This window comes from Lutjanus erythropterus, chromosome 12, assembly GCF_056507025.1.
Source record: "Lutjanus erythropterus isolate fLutEry1 chromosome 12, fLutEry1.hap2, whole genome shotgun sequence".
Lineage (NCBI taxonomy): Eukaryota > Metazoa > Chordata > Actinopteri > Lutjaniformes > Lutjanidae > Lutjanus > Lutjanus erythropterus.
In genome coordinates this window covers 27,678,405-27,700,308 of record NC_139328.1, presented here as the reverse complement: position 1 = coordinate 27,700,308, position 21,904 = coordinate 27,678,405, and the positions used below count along the sequence as shown (strand labels likewise).

The window sequence follows — 21,904 nt, the reverse complement described above, 5'->3', positions numbered from 1 at the left end:
TCTTTACTTTAGTTTGGGTAAGCAAGTATCTCCAAAAACGATTTAACTTGAGTTTACATCATTGAACTAAGATTTACTCTGCTGCTTAATTTTAAATCTGGATTTGTTCACTTTAAACCTGGTTTGGCTAAACTCTGATTAGAATAAATTGATCTTTGTTGGTGCAACCCAGTCTTACTTGAAGTTGTTCCACTTAGCGCATAAAAGTATACATGTACATGTACACAAAATACATGTTTTCCTTTTCTACAATTTAATTACAACTTGTGTAAAAAAAGTACATGTACTTGCCATTTTTATTTTTCTGTATTCATAACCATTATGAATATACTTTATAGACATTAAAGCGTGAATGTGTGTGAGTGTTTGCTGGTGGTAATGTGAGACAGCAGCGTCTCAGCCCCCACAGAGGTCAGTGTGTCGTCACGCCTGAGCGCACTGCCCACATGTGTACTGTATGGACAGACAGCTGAATGTCCTCAGCGTGCTTTGACACACTTTAGAGGACAGCCGGCGTGTCCGCGTTTTATAATTTCTCCTTTTTTTACACCGACCAGTCTTTAATTTGTGAGGGATATCCAGCAGCAACAGGAGGACACCTTCCTGCCTTCACGCTGCGAAAGATGGATCCTCCAGCCAATCCTGGAGGAGACAGCCCGGTGGAGTTGGAGCTGACGGTGGAGAATGTGGAGTCGGTAAGTTACCAGTCAGTAAACAGCCACTTCACTGGATGACTGTTTACTGAACTGAGCCGTCAGAAGGAGCTTCTGTAGTCAAACACTAAAGCTCGTATGAGCGCCCAAGTTTGATCTGCAGCATCAGCTCATATTGATATATTTATTTGATATAATACCAAGTAAAAGTAAAACCACAGCAGTTTGGTGAAACAGAAAACATTAGTTTGTTAATTGTGCTTGAACACAGGGAGATGAGACAAACTAGACCTTTTGTAACATGATACAAGCTATAAGCATATGCTGTCCTAATAATAACTAACACCATGTGCTTTGGATTAGTTGCTCTGACAACACATTTCTTTACTCTGTTCAAACAATTGGTCTTGCAGTATGCATGATTATTAATGCTGTGACACTTTATAATAAGGCTACCCTTATAAATGATTAACAAATGGTTTATAATTAGGTTGTAAACACTTAATCAATAAACAGTTATAAAGACGTTATAACACAGTTTTCATGAATAGCTGTGGGCTCACTATTTGGCAAGATCCAGTTACTGTTTTACTACTAATTAATTTCATGAGTTACTACCATTTGTAGCTGGCAAAGGGGAGCCTTATTGTAAACGTTGGCAATATTGTTTACCCTGATATTTTCAACATACACCATTTTAAAGTCATAGTGTATGCATCTGGACTTTGTTATGTTAACTTAATGCCAAATGAAACCTTTTGACCATTAACATATGCCAGTGGTGGTTAAATGACATTTATAACTTATTAACCAATGCATGATGAAGCTGGTATGAATGCTGCTGATGGAGAAGACAAAGTAAGCTAAGTAAGCTATGAGATCCGAGGCTTAACAGTACAGATGTGGGCTCACTATTTGGAAACCGACAGATCACTGTGTCTGATGTGTTATAACATCTTATTAATGATTTTAGAAAGTGTTTACAACCCAATTAATAACCAAATTATAAACTATTTATAAATCATTTATAAGTCTTATTGTAAAGTGGCATCATTAAGGCTTGTTTTGATTGAAATTTAAAGTTACTAAATAAAATTAGTCATCTATCAACCTGTTGCAAAAGATAAGACACAGATGCATTTATTATCAGTACTGTATACTGAACATCCTCAGTCAACGTGTCTTGGAAATATGTGGATGTACTTTTTAATGATTATGATTATGATCCACTCTGATGCCCTCATCACTTATTATTCAATTATTACCATCTTACCATTTGTTCTTTTTGTATTGGTTCATCCCTCCTCCTCCTCCTCCAGGCTCTTTACCAGCTGTACTTTGACCCGGACATGGAGCACAAGAATGTGGCCCAGAAGTGGCTGACCCAGGCCCAGGCCTCTGCACAGGCATGGCAGTTCTGCTGGGCCCTGCTCGGTCCTGACAAGGTCTGTTGTTGTGGTTCTGCTGGTTGGATGTCAGTGCTGATCAGCAGTGTTGTAGTTGAGACTACCAAAACTAAGTCGTGATCAAGACCAGAGAGTATTGAGATCGAGACAAGACCGAGACTTTTAGGGGTTTAAAAATGTGGTTGAGAGCGAGACAAGACCAAGACATTTAAAAATTGGTCTTGAGACCAAGACCGATCTCAAGTACTACAACACTATTGATAAGAGCTGCAAAATATGAATCTTTTGATGTGTTGAGTTCATAGATTAATGGATACATTTGTACCAGCTACTCTGTCTGTTACAGTACCTGTCGGTCTCTTCGTAGCTCCCAGAAGTGCAGTTTTTTGGCGCCAGCACCCTCCACACCAAGATCTCCCGTCACTGGAGTGACCTCCCCACAGAACAGCATGAGGGTCTGAGGATGCAGCTGCTCTCCCACATCCTGCACTTCTCATCAGGGCCCAAAATGGTGCTAACCAGGCTGTGTGTAGCCTTGGCCGCTATGGCTCTTAACTTAATTCCACAGGCTTGGTCCCAGCCTGTGGCGGACATGGTGCGGGCCTTTCAACCACAGAAGCCTGACTCTGAGGGTGGTTCTGGTGCGGAAGCCACGCAGGACCCTCATGCGCACTGCCTCGCACTGCTGGAGCTCCTCACCGTACTTCCGGAGGAGTTCCAGAGCAGCCGGCTGGCTCAAGCTCGTCGCGCCCAGCTGAGGGAGGCCTTGACTGGGGAGTGGAAAGTGGTGTGTCCCATGCTGCGCCAGCTGCTCCAAAGCCAGGACTCGTCAAACCAGGTGAAGGAGAAGGTGCTCCGCTGCCTGTCCAGCTGGGTGGGGCTGGACGTGCCCTTAGGCGAGAGTCATGAACTGGTCCAGGACTGTTTCACTGCTCTGTCCAACCCAGAACTGTTCGACACGGCTGTGGAGACGATAGTTAATGCCATCTCACAGCCTGACTGCCAGAGGTGAGAATCATGCTGAATTGTTCAGAAAGTTCATTAAGGTTACAGTCAGTTTTCAGGTGTGTGAATCTGAACGTGTGTGTGCAGGTACATCGACGCTCTGGTGAACTTAATGCCTCTGGTGCTGGGTCTCCATGACCAGCTGAAGACAGCGGCTCAGGACGGAGACATGGAAACCTCACATGGCATCTGTCGTATTGCTGTTGCCATGGGGGAAACACACTCCAGGTACACACAGATACACACACAAACACACTTCTACACAGTGATGTAGCCAAGAAACCAAGACCATGACCAAAACCAGACAGTGTTGATACCAAGACAAGACCAAGACTTTGAGGAGGTGAGACCACTGACATAAATAAAGATGTACTCCACGGCCCCACCTCCTCCCATTGTACAAAACTCTGGCCAAAATATTATGTATATAACTGCGCATCTTGCACTTGTAAAGTTATTTGGAGCCAGGGTCTACGCAGTAGTGACCAGTGTTGAAGCCTTGCTTTTGAGCTTCTACTTTCATGAGCAGGACTCAGCTGTCAATCATGGCATTAACCCCCTTTCTATAATTAAAACCAAACTGGTCAGGAGAATTAATACTTGAACATACATCACCATATTTATTTGACATGTGCTTTCATGTTTTAGTTTGGCCCATATCCTATGTATTAACATTGAGGAGGCAGGCTTTATTACGAATTACTCCAGACAGCCATCAGGGAGTGATCCAGATGCTTTGGCATGACTTTTGGGGAGCTCTCATGTTGTCCATTTTTAATATATGTCAAGGGTTGAGACCAAGGTTAGGTGCTCTCACATCTCTAGTTCTCTTACCCAAGTCAGGGATTTGTGGTGTGTAGCATTTATGTCAGAGCAGTTTGCAGTTTGTCACATCTCTCACAACATTACCACTGTACCTTTATATTAGATTAGATAACATTAGCTTGCACATCTAGCTAGGTGGCAAACAGGTGGCAAACTGAAACGTACAGTATGTACACAGGTAGCTAATATAGTTAATATTTACTAAATCTCTTCGGGAGGATGTTAGTACAGAGGCAGTTAACTAACATTAGTTAGATAGCTTTCCTAGTATAACTTAGCTTACCTTTCTTTCTTTCTAAGTGATGATAAAAGTTTGACGTTGTCCCAGCCTTCTCAGTAAGTGTCAGACTGATGTGTGTTTTCTTTTGGATGCTGTTTTGCAGATGAACTGTGGTTTAGGTAGCCAAGTTTTATCACAGAGAATCTGTCTGACATCTACTCCCAGACGCCCAAAGCTTCTTAGACTAGACTACACACAGGGAATTTAGCGATATCCTCACAGCTATAGTCTTGACTGGTCTTGAAATAAAATCCCAACTCCTCTTTGTCTGAGGCCGAGAAAAAATATGGTAGATTTTGAGACAAAAAATAATTTACTACTAAAACACTACTCCATCGTATAACCTGGCTTTAGAAAATAGCTTTTATTTCTTAATCTGGATCAATGTGTTTGTGTATGACAGGGTTTTGTTGGAACAGGTGGAGCACTGGCAAGAATATCTGGCTTTGGTTAACATGATCCTTTTCTGTACGGGCATCCCGGGGCACTACCCAGTCAGTGAGACCACCAGCTCCCTGACACTCACCTTCTGGTACACTCTGCAGGTAAACTGAATGAACACAGGTTTTATTTCCACATTAAATGCGTTTTCTTCTGGATTAAGACACTAGACTTTCTAATTATTTTCTTGCATGTTCAGGATGACATCTTGTCATTTGAGGAGGAAAAGCAGGCAGTTTACCTGCAGGTCTACAGGCCAGTTTACTTCCAACTGGTGGACGTGCTCCTACATAAATCCCACTATCCCTCCCAGGAGGATTATGCCTCCTGGTCTTCTGATGACAAGGAGCAGTTCAGGATTTACAGGTAAGAAACAATAATGAAAGCTTGATTTGAAACAGGATGTTAGACATTTAATTTCTTTTCCAAAATCACATCTAGATGAAAAATCAGACGATGACCAAAGTTATTAGAATTCATCTTTAGGGAAATATCTGTACCAAATTTCATGGCAACTCGTTCACCAGTTGCTGAGACATTTCTGCTGGTGTGGCTAAAAATGGTAGCTACTGACTGAGCTTAGTACTGTATCTGCAAATACTTTTCATGGGTATTTCGCATTTCAGGGTGGACATTTCAGACACTTTGATGTATGTGTATGAAATGCTGGGTGCAGAGCTGCTCAGTAATCTCTACGACAGACTGGGAAGACAGCTGATGGATCCCCAGCAGTCAGCAGTATGGCAGGTATTGTCATTAATTACTGACTCCCTATGAAGCGCTTAAAGGTCCAGCGTGTTCGATTTATGGGGGATTTATTGGCTGAATGTGGGAGAAAAGGAATATAATCTTCATAAGTTCTCATTAGTGTATAATTGCCTGAAAATAAGAAGTATTTTTTTCGTACCTTAGAATCACACTTTGTTTTTCTCCGTCTTCAGGACACAGAGGCCCTGTTATTTGGCTTTCAGTCCATAGCTGAGACGATAGACGTGAACTACTCTGATGTTATCCCTGGTCTTATTGGTCTGATCCCCAGAATCAACATCAGCAACGTTATGCTAGCTGACACTGTCATGTACACCATAGGTACATACCCAGACACCTGTTTCCTATTGTATTCCCATTCATTTTTTTTTACTTATGTTTGATTTGCAATTTCAGGTTAGAAGACTCAGTCATCAGACTGTCAATGATGTGTAAATAAATGTTTTATGTTAAATCAGAATTTAACAACAAATTTCAACCACAGTTATTATTTATGTACATATATCTACATGTTTCTGTCCTGGTTTGCCCTCAACTGTAGCAAAGTCATTTACTTTCACTATTCATGACATGTACTCCTTACTCAATTTCCCCGCAGGATCGTTGGCTGAGTGGCTGGCTGACCACCCGGTGATGTTGGGTGGCATATTACCCATGGTGCTTCAGGGCCTCGTGAAGGCGGAGCTGTCTGTGTCCAGCATATCCACTCTGAAGAGGATCTGCAGGGAGTGTAGACATGACCTGTGTCCCTACGCTCAGGACATCCTCACTGTGTCACAGGTCAGATGCACAGCCTTTTTTTTTAAAGACATTGATGTGTTTACTGTCTTTGTATTAACACTTGTGTTTCTCTGCAGGATGTACTGGTGAAAGAAATCCATAAGGTGAGTAACAGCCTTCAACATCCCCCAGATATTTCCTGCTCTGCAAAACTGAAAGCACCGATCGTCCCTGTGAGGACATAATGTATGATGTGTGCTGTATGTGTTCCTGTGTGTCTGTGTGCAGAGCAGCCAGTGCATGTGGTTGATGCAGGCGCTGGGTTTCCTCCTGTCCGCCCTGCCAGTAGAGGAGATTCTCGTCAGACTTCACTCTCTCATCAGTCCTCATGTGCAGCAGCTGGACACACTGGCCCAGCAGGAGGTAAGAAAAACTCGTGCAACCTCTACAGAAAACCCCACAAATACTAAAATATAACTGTAAATGAGGTGATACAAATTGGATAACTTGAGTACAATATATTATACTTACTACTCTTGGTAAATTTAAATGAAAAAATAAACAGATTGTTTGCATTTTCTGAAGAAAATGCTTGTGAGAGCTGGAAGCTCTTAGCTGCTGTTGAAAATGTTGAGTTGAAAATGCATGAAAAGTGGAAAATGTGTGTGTTTTAAACATTCTGTCCAATGTTTTAAGTGAGAAAAATGATAGCAGAAATGCCCCAAATGTTTTGTGTGTTTGATGTTTGAATGAATATAAACTTTGAGTGCCAAAAGTGCAAAAGAATAATAATAATAATACTTTTGTGCTCTTTATTAGTGTGAATGCATCGAGCATTTGAACAGCCAGCCTCTCATGCAAATAAAATAATATAACATGTAACTGTAAAGTGTATTATTCATCTGGTAGTACTTCACTGTACTTAACATTAGTGTACTAGTGAGAAATACTACCTGATTTGTAGGTCGGGGTATTCTTCAAAAATGGTTAAGTTTGTTTATTATTTAAAAGTAACCTTTGAAAAGCTTAAATAAAGACACAATTAAATAAGATTATCAAATACTACTACTAAGCGTACTTGATCGATTGCTTTAAGAACACACATTTGTTCCAGTATCTTTTCAATATAATATTGCAATATTAGTTCAATGCATATTAGTAATCAATACTACACCAGTTAGTATTAAGCACAGTTTAATTTCACATGTTGCAATTTAAAATTAGAGTACTCCATATGTTCATGTGAAGATGCCTGTGTTATCAATTATTTATCCTTAATGGATTAAACTTTAACGATCCAGTTATACCTTTAATATTCTATTAATTAAGTAGCTGATTACATTTGAAATAAGTATGGCAATACTACCTCACAAATTATATAGTATACTAAACAGATCTGGTGAAAGTTTAAGTGTACTTAAAGTGGACACTCTTATCCAGGCTGAGAGTCAGTGAGGTCACGATTCAGTGTCTGTCTGACTCATGGTTTCTTTTAATAGCAGGATTTGACACAACTTTCACTGTAACAACAGTAAAATTGCTCTTTGCTCTTATCTCATTATCTTTTCATCACAATGGTACATGTCACCTCCATCCACTTTGTCTCCTTGTACAGCCTAATCCCACTAATAAACAGTCTATCATCCACATCCTGGGGATGCTGTCCAGTCTCTTTACCACTCTGGACATCAACAGACAAGCAGACTGCTTAGAGGGAGCGTCCAGCCCAAGACTCACTCCCTCACAGACAACACGAAATCCAGTAAGTTTAGCCATAAAGATGGTGTAAAGGCAAAAGGGCCATGAAATTACCTTAACTCAGCAGTTCCAAAACTTTTTCTGGTGTACCCCTCTTCATACCTGAAAAAAATTCATGAACCACCTCCCATCCCAACAATTATTAACAATCATTAACAGTAACTGGGGTGCAAAACTGATTTTAAAAAAGGATTCAAGTTGAATTTTAGTGAAATAAAGTTTGGGAATCACTGCCTTAACTCTAAGACTATGATGCACCAACAAAGATGAATTGAAATGAATCCAGATTTTTAAGAAAATCTCTGTTGCATAAAGAATAAATCCCAGTGTATTGATATAAACCAAAATTAAATTTCGATCAACATGGAGATACTTTTTTACTCAAATTAAAATAAATAAATAAGTAAATAAATAAATAGGTTTTAAAAATTAATTTGTGTTCTGTAGAGAGTTGGTCTGTAAAAGACTGTCAACCTACATTGCTAGCTAGCCAAAAACATTATTTCAAAGTTAGACCACGGTTTAATCAGGTTTAAAAATGAATCCTTGTTGGTACAACCCAGTTTGAACCTGGTGCATCAATATTTCTGAACATACAAAATATTAAAATTTGCAGGAAACAACAGTATATGTACTGCTTGAGTGAGGACAAATTTCCTTTTAATCCTTGTTTTAGGTTGTTGTTGTTCTACAACAAGTGTTCACGTTGATCCAGACCATCCTCAGCAAGTGGCTTGATGACTCAGAGGTAGTCGAGGTAGGAGGGTTTTTACCACTTGCATAAATATGCATGCGTGTGATGTTATGTGTGTGTGTGCATGTATGATTTATCTGTCCACTGATTCACTCTAAGCTCTTCCTCCCCCTCCCTCCAGGCAGTGTGTGGGGTATTTGATAAGTCAGTTCGAACCCTCCTACATGATTTCGGGCCCATGGTGGCTCAGCTGAGCGGGATGCTGGGGCAGATCTATAGCGCCTTCCCACAGGCCTCGGCTCTGGACCTGGCACGGCAGGTACGCCCCCGCGGATCAGGGCCTGAATAAAGGTTTTTGTCCCTCTGAATGTGATGAAGACTCACGCTCATCATTCTCTCACTTCTTGTTTAGCTGGTTCACATATTTGCTGGAGAGGAACACCACATATCCAACATCAAGAGCCTTATTGAGGTGTTGACTTCTGCAACACTTAATATATTTCAGCAAGGTAATAATCACCAGCAAAGAAATGTTCATTTATATCCAGATATACATTTGTCTTGTCTAATCTTAAATGTATTTTACAGGTCCACGGGATCACCCTGATATTGCAGAATCATTTATGCACCTTCATGCTCAGGTGGGTTGAATATTATTAACCACTGTTGTGCACATCTGCATTACACAGACAATGTTATTAATTATTGTTTTTCTTTATCATTAGGTTCTTAAGAGGAAGCCTGATTTGTACCTGTCTGACCAGTTGGATGTTAAAGCGCTGTTTTATTGTGGTGAGTATCATTAGATGCTTGTTATGTAGGCAGGTCATTCTCACACATATGACTCAGTAAATATGGCAACATGACGTTTTTTGCATGTTGTTGCACCTTTCTTCCATAAATGTCCCTTTTACATACCTTCAGTCATTGCAAAATGTGGTCAAACTCAAACCTGACTTGTCTAGGCTTATTTAAGTAGAGAATTCATTAAAAACATCTTTTTATCATCTGTTTTCTCCAGGCGTTTTATCACTGAAGTTTCCAGAGACACCTACAGTAAAAGCTGCCAGTCTGTTCTTTGTAAGTCGAGGCAGAAATGTGTAATCTGTCGTTATCGTTTTGATCTCGCTGCGACTCATTTTTAACTTTGCCCTGACCCCGGCAGACAGAGCTGCTGCCTCGTTGTAAAGACGTGCCCTCGCTCGGTGACGTGTTGCACAGAGATGGAAAGCTGCTGACAGAGACCATCCTCCAGGTGAGTCAGGTGTCACACACAATAAGATATTAAACTATTTATCATTAGTGCAGTTTAATAAATCCAGGCTTGATGGTTTAAACCAAAATTCATCAATAATCAATTGCTTACCCAAATTTAAATGAATAAAAAAAAAAAAAAATGACTGCTGTCGGGACCTAGTAAGTATTAAAGAGCGGGAAACCGTTAACTTTCAGGTGCTCTGTATTCCTTAAAACACCGTATTGTTTGCTAGCTGGCCAAAAAGTGGGGAATTTTTTTTATTTTTATTTATTTGTTAGCCTAGTTAGCTTACTCATTATGGCTTAACCAAGCCAGGGTTCAGTTTGCCCCCCATTTTCCAAGTGGTATATGATCATTTTGCTCAGTCCATCTCAAAAAGGCAGCTATTTTAAAAGTTAAACCTCCTAAAGTGTAAATTTAAAGTTAATACTGGATCACTTTTTAAATTTGAAAAAAGTTTTGGTGCAGCAGGATTACATTTAATTGCATTCAGAGTAAAGACTAAACTGAGGTTTCTGAGTTTCAACTACAACATAATTTAATCAGGTTTAAAAACGAATCCTTGTTGGTGCGGTCTGATCTCAAACTGTCTTCTGATGGGAGCGTCCTGTGCCTTCTGATGTCTCAGGCGGTTGGAGGCGGGTCACCTCGCAGTCTGACGGAGCACTTCTCTGAGGTGCTGTTGAGTCTGAACAGACACTGTCCAGCTCTGCTCTCCCAGTGGCTCAAAGAAACACTGCAGACCCCTGGGTTCCCCTCCGCCCAGGTCTCCACAGAGCAGAAACACACCTTCAGTCAACAGCTTCTAAGGTAAGAACATGTTCTCCATTGTTTAGATACAAAAGTCTGGTTTTATGAGTTTTATGAGTTTGTGTTTTAATGGGATAGGTCAGGTATTGTAAAGTGGTGTTGCATGAAGTACTTCCCTATAGTCAGTGTATTACCTGCAGTGGATGGCGGTCAGCATGTCCTTAGTGTGGAGAAGCAGAGTACCAACATGGAACCTAAAGCCATGTATTGTACTGTGTTCTGTGGACAGAATCAGCTGCTAAACAGACTTAAAAATGATCTACCAAAAAAAAAAAATCAATATGAGTTTAAGTGTCCACCATATTTAGTGTGTTTTAATGGCTTTTCCTCTCAGTCAGGAAATCACCTTTATATAAGCACTTATATCACCCTTTCCAAAAAACCAGACCCCTTCAGCAAAAGTGTTGCTGAGCCACACTGACTCACTCAGTTAGTTTGTTTCTGCTGTTGTGAGACTTTGGTTTGGTTTAAAGGTTTAGGTCTGATTTACTGAAGTCACACAATAACACAAAATAACCAACTGAGGCAGCAGTTGACCAGCAAATCCTGTATACTGAGGTTAAATTAATATTTTTGCTAAAGGAGTCTGTGGCTTTTGGAAAGAGCAATATAATTATTTTTATATATAACATATATATATACATAGAACAGCGGTTTCATGTCAGAAGAGGCTGTAACATGTTTTGCTGCTGACCCTGTGACAGCAGTACTCCTCTGCTATAAAGACAGGGGTGTGTCCACTGCCTCATTTGACCCCACTCAAGAAGATTTGTCACAAATCATAGGCCTGGGTGACAAATTTGATCCAAAATGATGTAAAAATACAGGTAACTATAGCAACATCTTTAGTCACTGATATCTTTCTCTTTCTTGCAGGGAGCAAACCAACAAACGTCGCGTGAAGGAGATTGTGAAGGAGTTTTCTCTGCTCTGTCGGGGCCTGCAGGGGTCTGGTTACTAGATTATTAGACTGAGCTGGTTACAGCTGGACTTTCAACTCCTAATCTAAGAAAAAGTAACAAAAACAAAAACGGGTGGTGCTGAACAGGACTTTTTAACTGAGGCAGGTGACACTGGACTAAACAAAAACCATCAAATAGTTAAGATTTTAACTGAACCAAAGCAAAAACACAGATTATGTGGGCCTTTATTAGGATGAATGACCTCTGTGCAACATGTTTTTAATAAAATACCTTTATGACTTGATCAAATGAAAGAAAAAAGTGTCACGTTGCCTTTTACGTATCTCCAGTCATGGATCCAAACCTCTGACAAAACACCAATAAACAGTTTGTTCTTTGCAGCTGCATGAGCAACTGTGTGTGTGAGTGTTCGCTTATTTATTGTTTCTCTTCTGTTGTATACTGCTTGTAGAACATATTCACACATTATCAAAATATAGAAACCCCTCCCTCCCCCACCCGAGCCAGGCTTCTTCTTCTCTCTGTTACAAAGGAGAGCCTTTTAAAAATGTGACGTCATTACATCATTTACCTTAGAACTCTTGTACAGGTATATTTCTAATATATAATAAAACAATTTCATCACTTCCACAACAGAAAAGAAAACAAGAAAACAACTTATTTAAGCAGACAACGTGTCCTGACAATAGACTTTGTTTGTTTTTTTTAATCAGTGACATCACTGTGAGGGATGGCAGTTGTAGTTGTTGGAAGTTGGGATCGTCGGTAGAAAAAGGTGGATTTGAGGACTGTTGCAGTGGTGGTTGGTGCACTGAGAGGTGGTGCTGAGATGAGAGGAACCTAGTCTGTGAGTGCTGTCGGGGACTTTGTGCATTTCAACCACAGCTCAGCAGGCTCCTCCTGAAACCAGTCCTGAGCCCGGCTGTTCACTATCGTATCCTCGTGAAGAGGTTCAACACTGACTTTGATTCCTGAGAACAGAAAAAAAATTAAACCGTCAGAAACATTCAGCTATTTCATATTGCCCTAAATTGGCCACAGTTTGTTGACTCTGCTGCTGTAAGGCGAGAGATACAGAAGAATCTGCTGCTGCACTAACAGACTACAGAGCAACTTCTTCCCTCAGGCTGCCAGACTGAATTCATCCTCAGCACCCCATCATGTAAAATAGTTTATTTTTTTAAGTTAAATGTTTCTTTTTTATGTGTATCAAAGATGGATCTACATCTAAATCTCACCACACAACCCTGCTGTATAGTGATGAATAAATCGACCTTGTACCTTGATCTTGTAATCCACAACTGACCCTTCGTAAGTCCCGCCCCTTTTGAAACCTTGGTCAACATTGTCCTTTCCTGTTTCTTGTGCTGAGACATGCTATGTACTAGGTCTGTTTAAAAAAAGCACATTTTGAAGGATGTTTCTGGGGCACTTGTAAAAGTGCTAAATATATATATGATCAAATCTTAAGTAAACTAACTTGCTAATTAGCTAACTAATATACATAAACCTCACTAGTTAGCTGGTATTTTGCTAAGATTTGACTATACATATTTGGCGTTTAAAGATCCCCAAGAAACATCTTTTAACTGTCTTCAAAATTTGGTTTTCTTTTCAACATGATGAGTCCAGCACATGGCATAAGAGGGAACAGAAGAAAAGAAATTTAACCACAGGGGTAGTTCTGCAGGGTGCCAATCTTACTCAACTGTTATTGGAACACAGAGTAAAAAGGGGCGGGACTGGGAAGTGTCAATTGTTTGGTGAAACTGAAGAACTTAAAATCGGACATTATTGATTTCGCCAAGAAATCAGGGTGAAAACAACTTTGGAACTGTTGTTTTATCGACACAAACAAACCTCAGAGAGCTGAAAATTGGACAAACATCAAGAAGATCTCATTTCAAGATGTCGTTCCGTACCTGAAATAAAGGCATTGGAGCTGTGCATGATGGATCTGTGAAACTATAATGAACAAAAAGTACTGTGTACCTTGGTGCAGCGTGTCTTACTGAAGACATTCCAGAAACGTAGTGTCTCATCCCCAGCTCCTGTAACAATGGCCTCCCCATCTGGTGACACAGCCTGAGAGGGGAGGACAAAGAGAGAAAAACGGATTACACTTTGAACATTTTGGCACGTGTTTATTGGGAAATGGACATTCAGAATGCTGAGAAAAAGCTCTGTGTTGTACTTTACTTGAAGGGTAGCTTCTGTATTTTTCAACCTGGACCTTCTCTTCAATCTTATTTTTGTACTTTGTCATTTAAAGCTGCAGTCTTACCAGATACAGCACTCTGTAGGAGTGTCCCGTCAGTTTGGCCACCTGTGTTAGTGACGGATACTTCCACACCAGGATCTGGTTCTGAGAGTAGCCGTGAGTGCTCACCTGTTAACAAAGGAAGAACAATTAACTAAAAATACATCTCTTACAGAGCTGTTGTACAAATGTACAAAAACTGGGAATGAAAAGTGTATATTAGATGGTCAAAATGTTCTAAAATGTACATCAAAATCCCTGAGAGTATATTATTAAGAATTCTGAAGGACAATATTTATTTTTACTGGTCAGTCGTTGGTCGATTATTATATCGTCATTATCCGACACTTACTACTCAATGACAGAGCAATCGCCTGAGAACAAACTGTCTGTGTACAGAGGTTGCATCTCCAGGATGGCGTGCGCATTATACATCTGTGATTGTGTGTCTCCTCACCAGTTCGTTGGCGTGTTTGGACCACGCTAGGTTGCAGACCTGCGAGCCGGTGTCTGTGCTCTGCAGTGCCTGACCCGTCAGCGTGTTCCAGAAGCGCAGGCAGCGGTCGGCGGTGCCACCCCCTGACGCCAGCAGCCCATGTTGGTGGGGGGACCAGGCGATGGCCTTCACTGCCGCCAGGTGGTCACTGTACTGTTGCACTGGGAGAAGACTGGAGCTGTTCCACACCAGGAGCTGAGAAGGAGAAACCTTGCTAAACTCTGAACTGATCTTAGGTTAAATGAATCTTTGTTGGTGCAGCCCGCTCTAAGTTTGATATTCTCTCACCTTGTTGTCGTTGCCTCCGGATGCGAGGTGCTGGTGGTCAGGAGACCACTTGAGACCACACACTTCTTGTCTGTGACCTTGTAGCCTCCTCTCAGCTGTAGGCGGGGTTCGGACATCCCGCTGTAGAATAACTCGGTCCCGACTCCCCGACGACAGCTGCTCTCCGTTCCATGCCAGGGCACCTTGGGTACAAAGGGTGGGAGGGAAGAGTCTCACATTTCACTGTGGCTGTCAAGAATCCATCAGCTGTTTATTGATGATAGTAACACGTGTTTGGTGCTACGATATACAGGACATGTTGGAATTTAGGTCTAAAAAGTTCTTTTCAAAATCTCTGCTAGGAAATTCTCTATTTCTTCCTTTTACTTTGCTAAAAGCAGAACCAGCAGAGTGTGACTGACCTACACGAGCTGAGTGACCCTCCAGACTGGTCAGCTTTCTCCCTCCGGCTGCGTCCCAGATCTGGACATAACCTTTGTGAGTTCCGACAGCAACAAGACTCCCCTGATGGGACCAAAGACAAAGTCAAATCACCATTATTTCTTTTCTTGAGAGACTTAGGCTGGGTTGCACCACCAGGATTCATTTTTTAAACCTGATTAAATCACAGTTTAACTTTAAATTATGATGCACCAAACATTTTATCTACATTTTAACTTGCTTACAATAAAGGAAGATTTAATTTAAACCTACCTTCAAAGCTCAGTTTGATTTTTACTCTTAAGCTAAATTAAATTTAATTATTTTTTTTTAGCTAGCTAGTAAACAATATAGCTTTTTAACTTTTTAGCTAGCTTGCAAACAATGTAACATTTTGTTCAATTTTTGGCTAGTTAGCAAACTTTTAACTTTTTAGCATTTTTTAACAATGTAACATTATTAACAATGTTACATTCTTAGCTTGTTAGCAAACAATATAAAATTTTAACTTTTTAGCTAGCTAGCAAATGACAGGCCAACAGCTTTTTTTTAAACTTTTAAGCTAGATAGAAAACAATTCAACAATTTTACTTTTAAGCTGGCTAACAATGTAATGTAAAACAAACTTTCAGCTTGCCAGTAAGCAATGCAACATTTTGTAAAGGAATACAGAGCAGCTGCAAGTTAACTGTGTCGCCCCTCTTTTATACTAACAATAGTGCTCAATTTTATTTTTTATTTATTTATTGATTAAACTTTATTTACTTTTGGATTACATCACTAATTGTGCAACAGAGCTCTGCTTAATTTGAAATCTGAATTTACTGCTTTTTAAACCTAGTTTTACTAGACCCTGATTTGAACTAATCTTACATTAAAACAATCATTGTTGGGGCAACCCAGTCTCAATTTTCTCAAATACTACTGGCATAAATAAGCAACAGATTCTGCCTCACCCTCTCATTCCAACAAACCGACGTAACAGAGTCCCCGTCCACTGACAGATCACATAACCTTGTCACCTGGAAAGACAAACACAAAGTATGTAAATTTACCATTTCCACTTATCTCCTTGGTAGATCAGGCACAGCTGATGTTCAACCATGAGGCAACAAAAGTTTTTAACTTAATCCTACCTGGCTGGTGCAGGCACTCCACAGGTAGACGCAGGCTCCCAGGCCAACACTGAGCAAGTTGCCTGCTGACCAGTCTACCAGGTTGAGGTAGAAGTCATCCTGCAGCTCCGGAGCATCCAGCACTTTGAAGGGGATCTTAGAGATCTTACGGGCCGGTTTACGAGGGGAGCGGAGCAGCTTATGACTACAGAAACACGGAGAAGAAACGTTAGTTGACAGCATAGTTTAAGTGCTGTGTTCTGTTCATTGTGCTGCATGTGAAACATTTCATACCTCTTGTTACTAAGTGGAGAAAGGGAGTATGGTGAGACTTCATTATCGCTATCGAAAGGCACTCTCTTAGTGTGGACAGTGTACTGCAGAGGACGGACGCACAAAGCAGAGTGTGAGAACGCGCCAGCCACTAATCTAAATACAATGACTATGACTCAAACAACCCCAGTTCAAAATATCTGAACTATCCATTTAATGAGAAAATCTTGTTCTATCTTTTATTTCATCAAAATCAAATTATTCTGTAGTTGAACAGCCATCTTTTTTTTTTTTTTTTTTTTTGACTCGTACCCTAAAAAGACTGTGAGAGTCTTGAGAGAGGACTGCATGCCGCCGGTCATCTGTGTGAGGGTCTGGCACAGTCTCTATCCCAGCCCCCAGCAGCTCATTTCTCAACAGGGCCGCATACGCCACAGCGTCTGGAGGGGGAAAGTCCAAGTGTTGATGGGTGTTACAGAGATGTAGCTGGGATGTTTTACAAGAAGTACACCAAGGCATAAAAAATATCTGACCTTTGTTGGAGTCTGAACTTGCATCCTTTGCTTTATGGTTCTGATTTGGGGAGCGACAGTTCTCCTGCACAGAAAAGGAGAGGTTAGTGTCTTAGTGACTCAGTATGGTGATCAGCTGACTGAACAGATGAAGAACTAACTGCTCACGTTGGCATAGTGGAAGTTGATGCTCCAGTTGCTCCCAGCGCGGGTGGGAATGAAGCGGTCACCTGACTTCACACTCACAGGGCTGCAGGTAGCACTCACACACTGGGAGGGCAAGAGAGAGAGAGAGAGAGAGAGACAGTAAAACAACAATTCTAGCAGGGTTTTTACTATTGTAACCCTCTTTTCTGCAAGGGATAATGTACAATGAGTGGGTCATTATTGCAAAATAAACCCCAACATGGTGGTGCAGGGCCTGCACACATGGCTACTCAAAAAAAACAAACAATCATTTTACTATTAATTACTATTAAATATTAATTTTCAAAATGATTTTATCACTCCTCTAGTGTCTACAATCAAAACTGCATCCACAGCAACAGTCTGTTATTCCTAATAACAGTCTGCTATTCAGAAATAAAACACCATGATCCATGATTTCTGGAAACAGACATTGCTGCTGAGTTGTTGTATTTTTTGACACTTTGAGCACCACAAGCCAAATACCATTTAGTCCAATTATACTGGAGAGAAAGCACACATCAGCTGGTACCTCCAAAACTGTGCAACTCACACCGAAAAAAAATCTTGATGGATAAACAGCACTACAGGTACAAACCTGATTTCAAGAAAGTCAAGAAGCTGTGTAGATAGAAACAGAACACAAAACCTATATGCACCTTTCAGCATTAGCAGGTCCTTTACAGATGTGATGTTACCCATGATGCCATGGGCACTAACACACCTGCATACCATCACAGATGCTGGCTTTTGATCTTTCCTCTGGTGACAACCTGGAGTCTTAGTCTTAACTGGCAGTCTTAACTTGCACTTGTAGATGAAGTGACAAACTGCGTTTAGCTGTTTCCTAAAGAGTTCCTGAGACGGTGTAGTAATATCCTTTATATATTCATGTCGGGTTTTAATGCAGTGCTGCCTGAGGGATCAAAAGTCACGAGTTTGGGTGAACTTTCCCTTTAAGTAATTAAAATAACCCAAAGAAAGGTGTTCAGTAACTATGATCACACTAAAAAAGGGTAAGTCCCTGTTCATACCATACCAGAGTATTCTGAGAAGTAGAACTAAATAATACCATAGCAGTTTCATAGGGGACAACGATTGTTACCTAGCTATCACACACACACTCACACACACACACACACACACACACACACACAGTCAGTCTGCTCCATGCACCAGCACTGTCAGGCACCTACAGACCGTGTGTCAGTGTCTGCGGGTGATCTCACCTTTGACAGGCGGGCCTCTGTGGGCAGGTTCTGGTGGTTGATTTGCCTCAGCAGCCGTCTCTCGTACTCTTGGTCCATCTCCTTCCTCGGGGCTGACGAGCAGCAAGGCCCCTCTGCTGCCCTCCCCTCCCCTCCCCGCCCCCCTTTAAACCTCCGTTCCCTCCCGGTGAGGAAATCCACAATGGATCCCCATCTCTGTGGAAAAACAAGTTAATTCAGAACAGAAACCGATGCGGACAGTCCAAATAGAAAAATACAACAAATGGCCTGGTTAGCACGGAGTGTGTGCATGTCAGCGCATGTCAGGGGGTATTTATGTTACTGTTACATGGTTTAAAGACCCACTCTCTGTTTATCGTTTCTTACTGGTGTGAAAACAGACATATATCGAGCTGAAATCGCTAAACATCTCCACAGCGCGCTAATGACAGCCGCACCGTTGTCATGGCATCAAGCTCGGACACAACAACCCATTTAAAAGCAGTGAAACATCAGCTGACGACACTGCTGCTGCTCGACAGACAGCCGCTCTGAACTCACCCACTGACACGGCGGCTCAGGTCACCAAATCAACCGTCATGTCCGGCTGAAAAGACGGGCCCTGTGGCGGACAGACGGTGGTCGCGTTCCTCCAGGTGACAGCGGTGCGTCCAAACGCCAACGCGACTCGCTGGTGTTGTTTATGTTCGCGACAAAGATGGCGACCGAATCAGCTGTAGCAGAAATTCTTTGGTTGACTTCTGCTGTCTGTAGCAGTGAACGCAGCGTGCGGCTCAACAGCGACGCCTACTGGTGACACGCGCTCACTGCAAACAGCAATATTATACATACACAAAAAACAGAATTCAGTAAAGCTCAGGGGTCAGTACTGACAGAAATCATCATAAAGGGGACATAAAATTCAATGTTTTGATGGCTTTTTTTGTTTTTAGAATATAGGTTCAAATTAATATATTGTTTAAACTCATTTCCAAAAATTTAAAAAAGATGATTTATGAAAAATTGCCAAAAAGAGCAACCAACATCAATGTCCTTTTTATATTTTTGCAGAAATAATTTGCAGGGATAAAAATACTGAATTATTTTAAAAAGCCCCCTTAAAATATACCAGTAAACCCCTCATGCATGTTCCTTATGTTTCTTGGAAGAAATTAAATGTGTAAGAAAGATGAATATATTGAAAACATCTGTACTGTCAACACAAATACTCACAACATACTTACACACACATCAAGATAGTGTTCATAGAGTATATGCCATTATTTTCACATCATAATGCAACTGCAATATAATTCACGATTACTGAATGTGTCACAATTTTCATTTTCACTGAAAAAAGAAGACTGGTGACATCATGATGACGAGTCAGTTCAACAATCAAACATGTTTGTTTTTTTTTTCTTTTACATCTGGAGAACTACTGTATTTCACTATAATGTCACTATAATGTCATCACACATTTCTTCTTTACCAAAAAACTGCAACTTCTGCAATTTGCTTTTGAAGACAATAAATAAATAAATAAATAAATAAATATTTTGAGTAAATCTGACAGCTTTTTTCAGACGCCTACATGAACCACTGCCATCTGTGGCCACAGGATGTCGCTGCTGCACTGCAAAATATTTGACCCAGGGTTTCCAAACATGTATTTCTCTTTAATGTTTTAGGAAGTAGTATTAAAGAAAACATAATTTAACTCTTGATTCAGTGCTTTATTTTGATTTTTACTTATGCATTTACATTCTGTCTGTGTTTATTGTTTTTTTTTAACTCATATTTATAATGGCTCCTATAATATTGGCTTTGCTAAATGACACTTTGTCTCTCTTCCCCATGTCTGTCATTGCTCTGTTTTATGTTTGTACAGCACTTTATGAACTCTTTTTGAGTGCTGTTATTATTATTATTATTATTATTATTATTATTATTATTATTATTATTATTATTATTATTATTATTATTATTACAGTATGTATTAATAAAATGAGGCTGATAATTTTCAGTTTTACCCCTGGCCCCTCTTAAACAGTTAACATACTAACCATTGTTTTTCAACTTTATATTTACATTTTTCAGAGTAGGTGTTTCAAACAAATTAGCCCATATAACATATAAAGCAGACAATATTTCTTTATTTAGTGCAACTGCTTTGTTCAAAGGTCATTTCTATATTTTATCTCCTTCATTAAATGTGAAATTGTGATTTGTGTCAAAGAGAAAAGTAAAAACTTCAATACTTTCTACATTTTGGGTTTTAAAAGATAAAATACAAGATGAGAAAGATAAGAAAAGACAAAATATGAAAAGACATACAACAGTGCGGTCTGTGGGACCCCAAACAGTGAGCCAATAAAGTCAGTGTCAGCACAACACAGGGGTTAAACACTTCCCGCATACTACACCTACACCAGAATCACCAAAGAAGTTTGAGGAGAAAATACTTCCCAGACCACCAAGGAGCCAAAAAGGCCCAGATCCTCCTCTACATGCATTAATTAACTTTAAAACCAACCTCTCAATTTAATTTGCATACCATCTGTGCTTTCATCAATAGCTGCATGTCGAGCAGAGAGTATTGATAGCACATGCTCGCCTCGGGGCCCCTGTGTGACCGTGGCTTCAAAGTAAATAAAGATTTTACATTTTGCCCTCACTGATACAAAAATTTCCATTCCCTGCTAACAGCAGCACGGAGCACTCTGCAGCCGAAACTGTCAGATAAAGGTTTACTCTTTGAACTCTTTCATCATGTGTGCTTTTTGCTCTAGACCACTAAAACACTGTAAAGATAGAGAGAGGAGCAGGAAAACTGGCCTACTGCTGCTGTAAGGTCTTTAATAAGACTGACTGAAAGACATGGTAGAGTGGAGACGAGGCATGGCGTCTCTGGTGACACTGCACGTAGGCCTACATTCACATGTCTGCAGACCTGGAATAAACTATGCACACACTGTTTATAGATTGTCTCTGATATTATTCATGTACTAAATGCTGTCCGGTTTTCATGCAAAGCACATACAGTACGCACATACTGTATACTACCAGGGAAGCAACTAAGTACTTGAGTACAGCTTTGAGATTCTTCTAACGTCTGTTATACGCTGCTTTGTACTTCTGCTCCACTTTATTTCACAAGTTAAATATTTCACTTTCTTTTTCGTTTATCTGACAGTTAATCGTTAGTTTTCAGATCAAGATTTAAAAAAAACAAACACAGACAATTCATTGTTTAGTTAGTTGTTTCCAGCCGTTTTGCCTTGTGATCCCATAAGTGATATTTCCCCTCTAAACTTCATTTAACTGTTTGAGGACCAAAGAGGTCAAAGGTCACAAAACAGCAAAGATTAGAGCAATGTTTTGCCACGTGTAGAAATCAAGTACCCCTTTGTCAACGCCGCCATTTATTTAAGCAAATTATCTTTTACATTTAGCCAAACCTAGAGAGAGAATTGCTGCTCAGCCTTGCTACCAATTTTTCCCAGTGGCCACTTGCAGTCTTGTAGCAAAAGATTCTTCCATGGCCCCAAAAAACATTTTCCCCATAAGCTTCCATTATAAAAGAGAAGCCTGTCAAACTGTTG

General features: G+C 40.4%; 2 protein-coding genes across 2 annotated transcripts; one reads left to right on the top strand and one right to left on the bottom strand.

The window, feature by feature from the left end:
* Positions 1 to 509: 509 nt before the first annotated feature.
* LOC146318119 (importin-13-like) lies at positions 510 to 11,930 on the top strand. The gene is made up of 21 exons (XM_084731642.1): positions 510 to 695; positions 1,973 to 2,098; positions 2,427 to 3,067; positions 3,152 to 3,292; positions 4,573 to 4,714; positions 4,810 to 4,976; positions 5,237 to 5,357; positions 5,552 to 5,699; positions 5,977 to 6,158; positions 6,236 to 6,262; positions 6,387 to 6,521; positions 7,714 to 7,860; positions 8,533 to 8,613; positions 8,732 to 8,869; positions 8,963 to 9,059; positions 9,139 to 9,191; positions 9,276 to 9,342; positions 9,572 to 9,630; positions 9,716 to 9,805; positions 10,437 to 10,618; positions 11,495 to 11,930. The coding sequence occupies exons 1-21, from the start codon at positions 624 to 626 to the stop codon at positions 11,577 to 11,579; spliced, it is 2,901 nt and encodes a 966-aa protein (XP_084587768.1). The 5' UTR covers positions 510 to 623; the 3' UTR covers positions 11,580 to 11,930.
* Positions 11,748 to 19,072, bottom strand: fzr1b (fizzy/cell division cycle 20 related 1b). Its single transcript, XM_084731641.1, has 14 exons — positions 18,861 to 19,072; positions 18,321 to 18,515; positions 17,074 to 17,175; positions 16,927 to 16,990; positions 16,706 to 16,833; positions 16,415 to 16,497; positions 16,142 to 16,325; positions 15,962 to 16,027; positions 14,987 to 15,089; positions 14,586 to 14,767; positions 14,259 to 14,492; positions 13,826 to 13,930; positions 13,534 to 13,626; positions 11,748 to 12,512 (listed from the first exon to the last, which is right to left on the bottom strand). Exons 2-14 carry the CDS (start codon positions 18,396 to 18,398, stop codon positions 12,471 to 12,473), a joined length of 1,464 nt encoding a protein of 487 aa, XP_084587767.1. The 5' UTR covers positions 18,399 to 18,515; positions 18,861 to 19,072; the 3' UTR covers positions 11,748 to 12,470.
* Positions 19,073 to 21,904: the final 2,832 nt, after the last annotated feature.

Bases quoted from the DNA above. Each gene is read 5' to 3' on its own strand.
- LOC146318119 (XM_084731642.1), top strand. From the start codon at position 624: ATGGATCCTCCAGCCAATCCTGGAGGAGACAGCCCGGTGGAGTTGGAG. The intron at 6,522-7,713 runs GTAAGAAAAACT...CTCCTTGTACAG, and splicing joins ACACACTGGCCCAGCAGGAG to CCTAATCCCACTAATAAACA. The intron at 9,806-10,436 runs GTGAGTCAGGTG...CTGATGTCTCAG, and splicing joins TGACAGAGACCATCCTCCAG to GCGGTTGGAGGCGGGTCACC.
- fzr1b (XM_084731641.1), bottom strand. From the start codon at position 18,398: ATGGACCAAGAGTACGAGAGACGGCTGCTGAGGCAAATCAACCACCAG. The intron at 13,627-13,825 runs GTAAGACTGCAG...CTCCCCTCTCAG, and splicing joins CCTACAGAGTGCTGTATCTG to GCTGTGTCACCAGATGGGGA. The intron at 12,513-13,533 runs GTACACAGTACT...TTCTGTTCTCAG, and splicing joins GTAAGACACGCTGCACCAAG to GAATCAAAGTCAGTGTTGAA.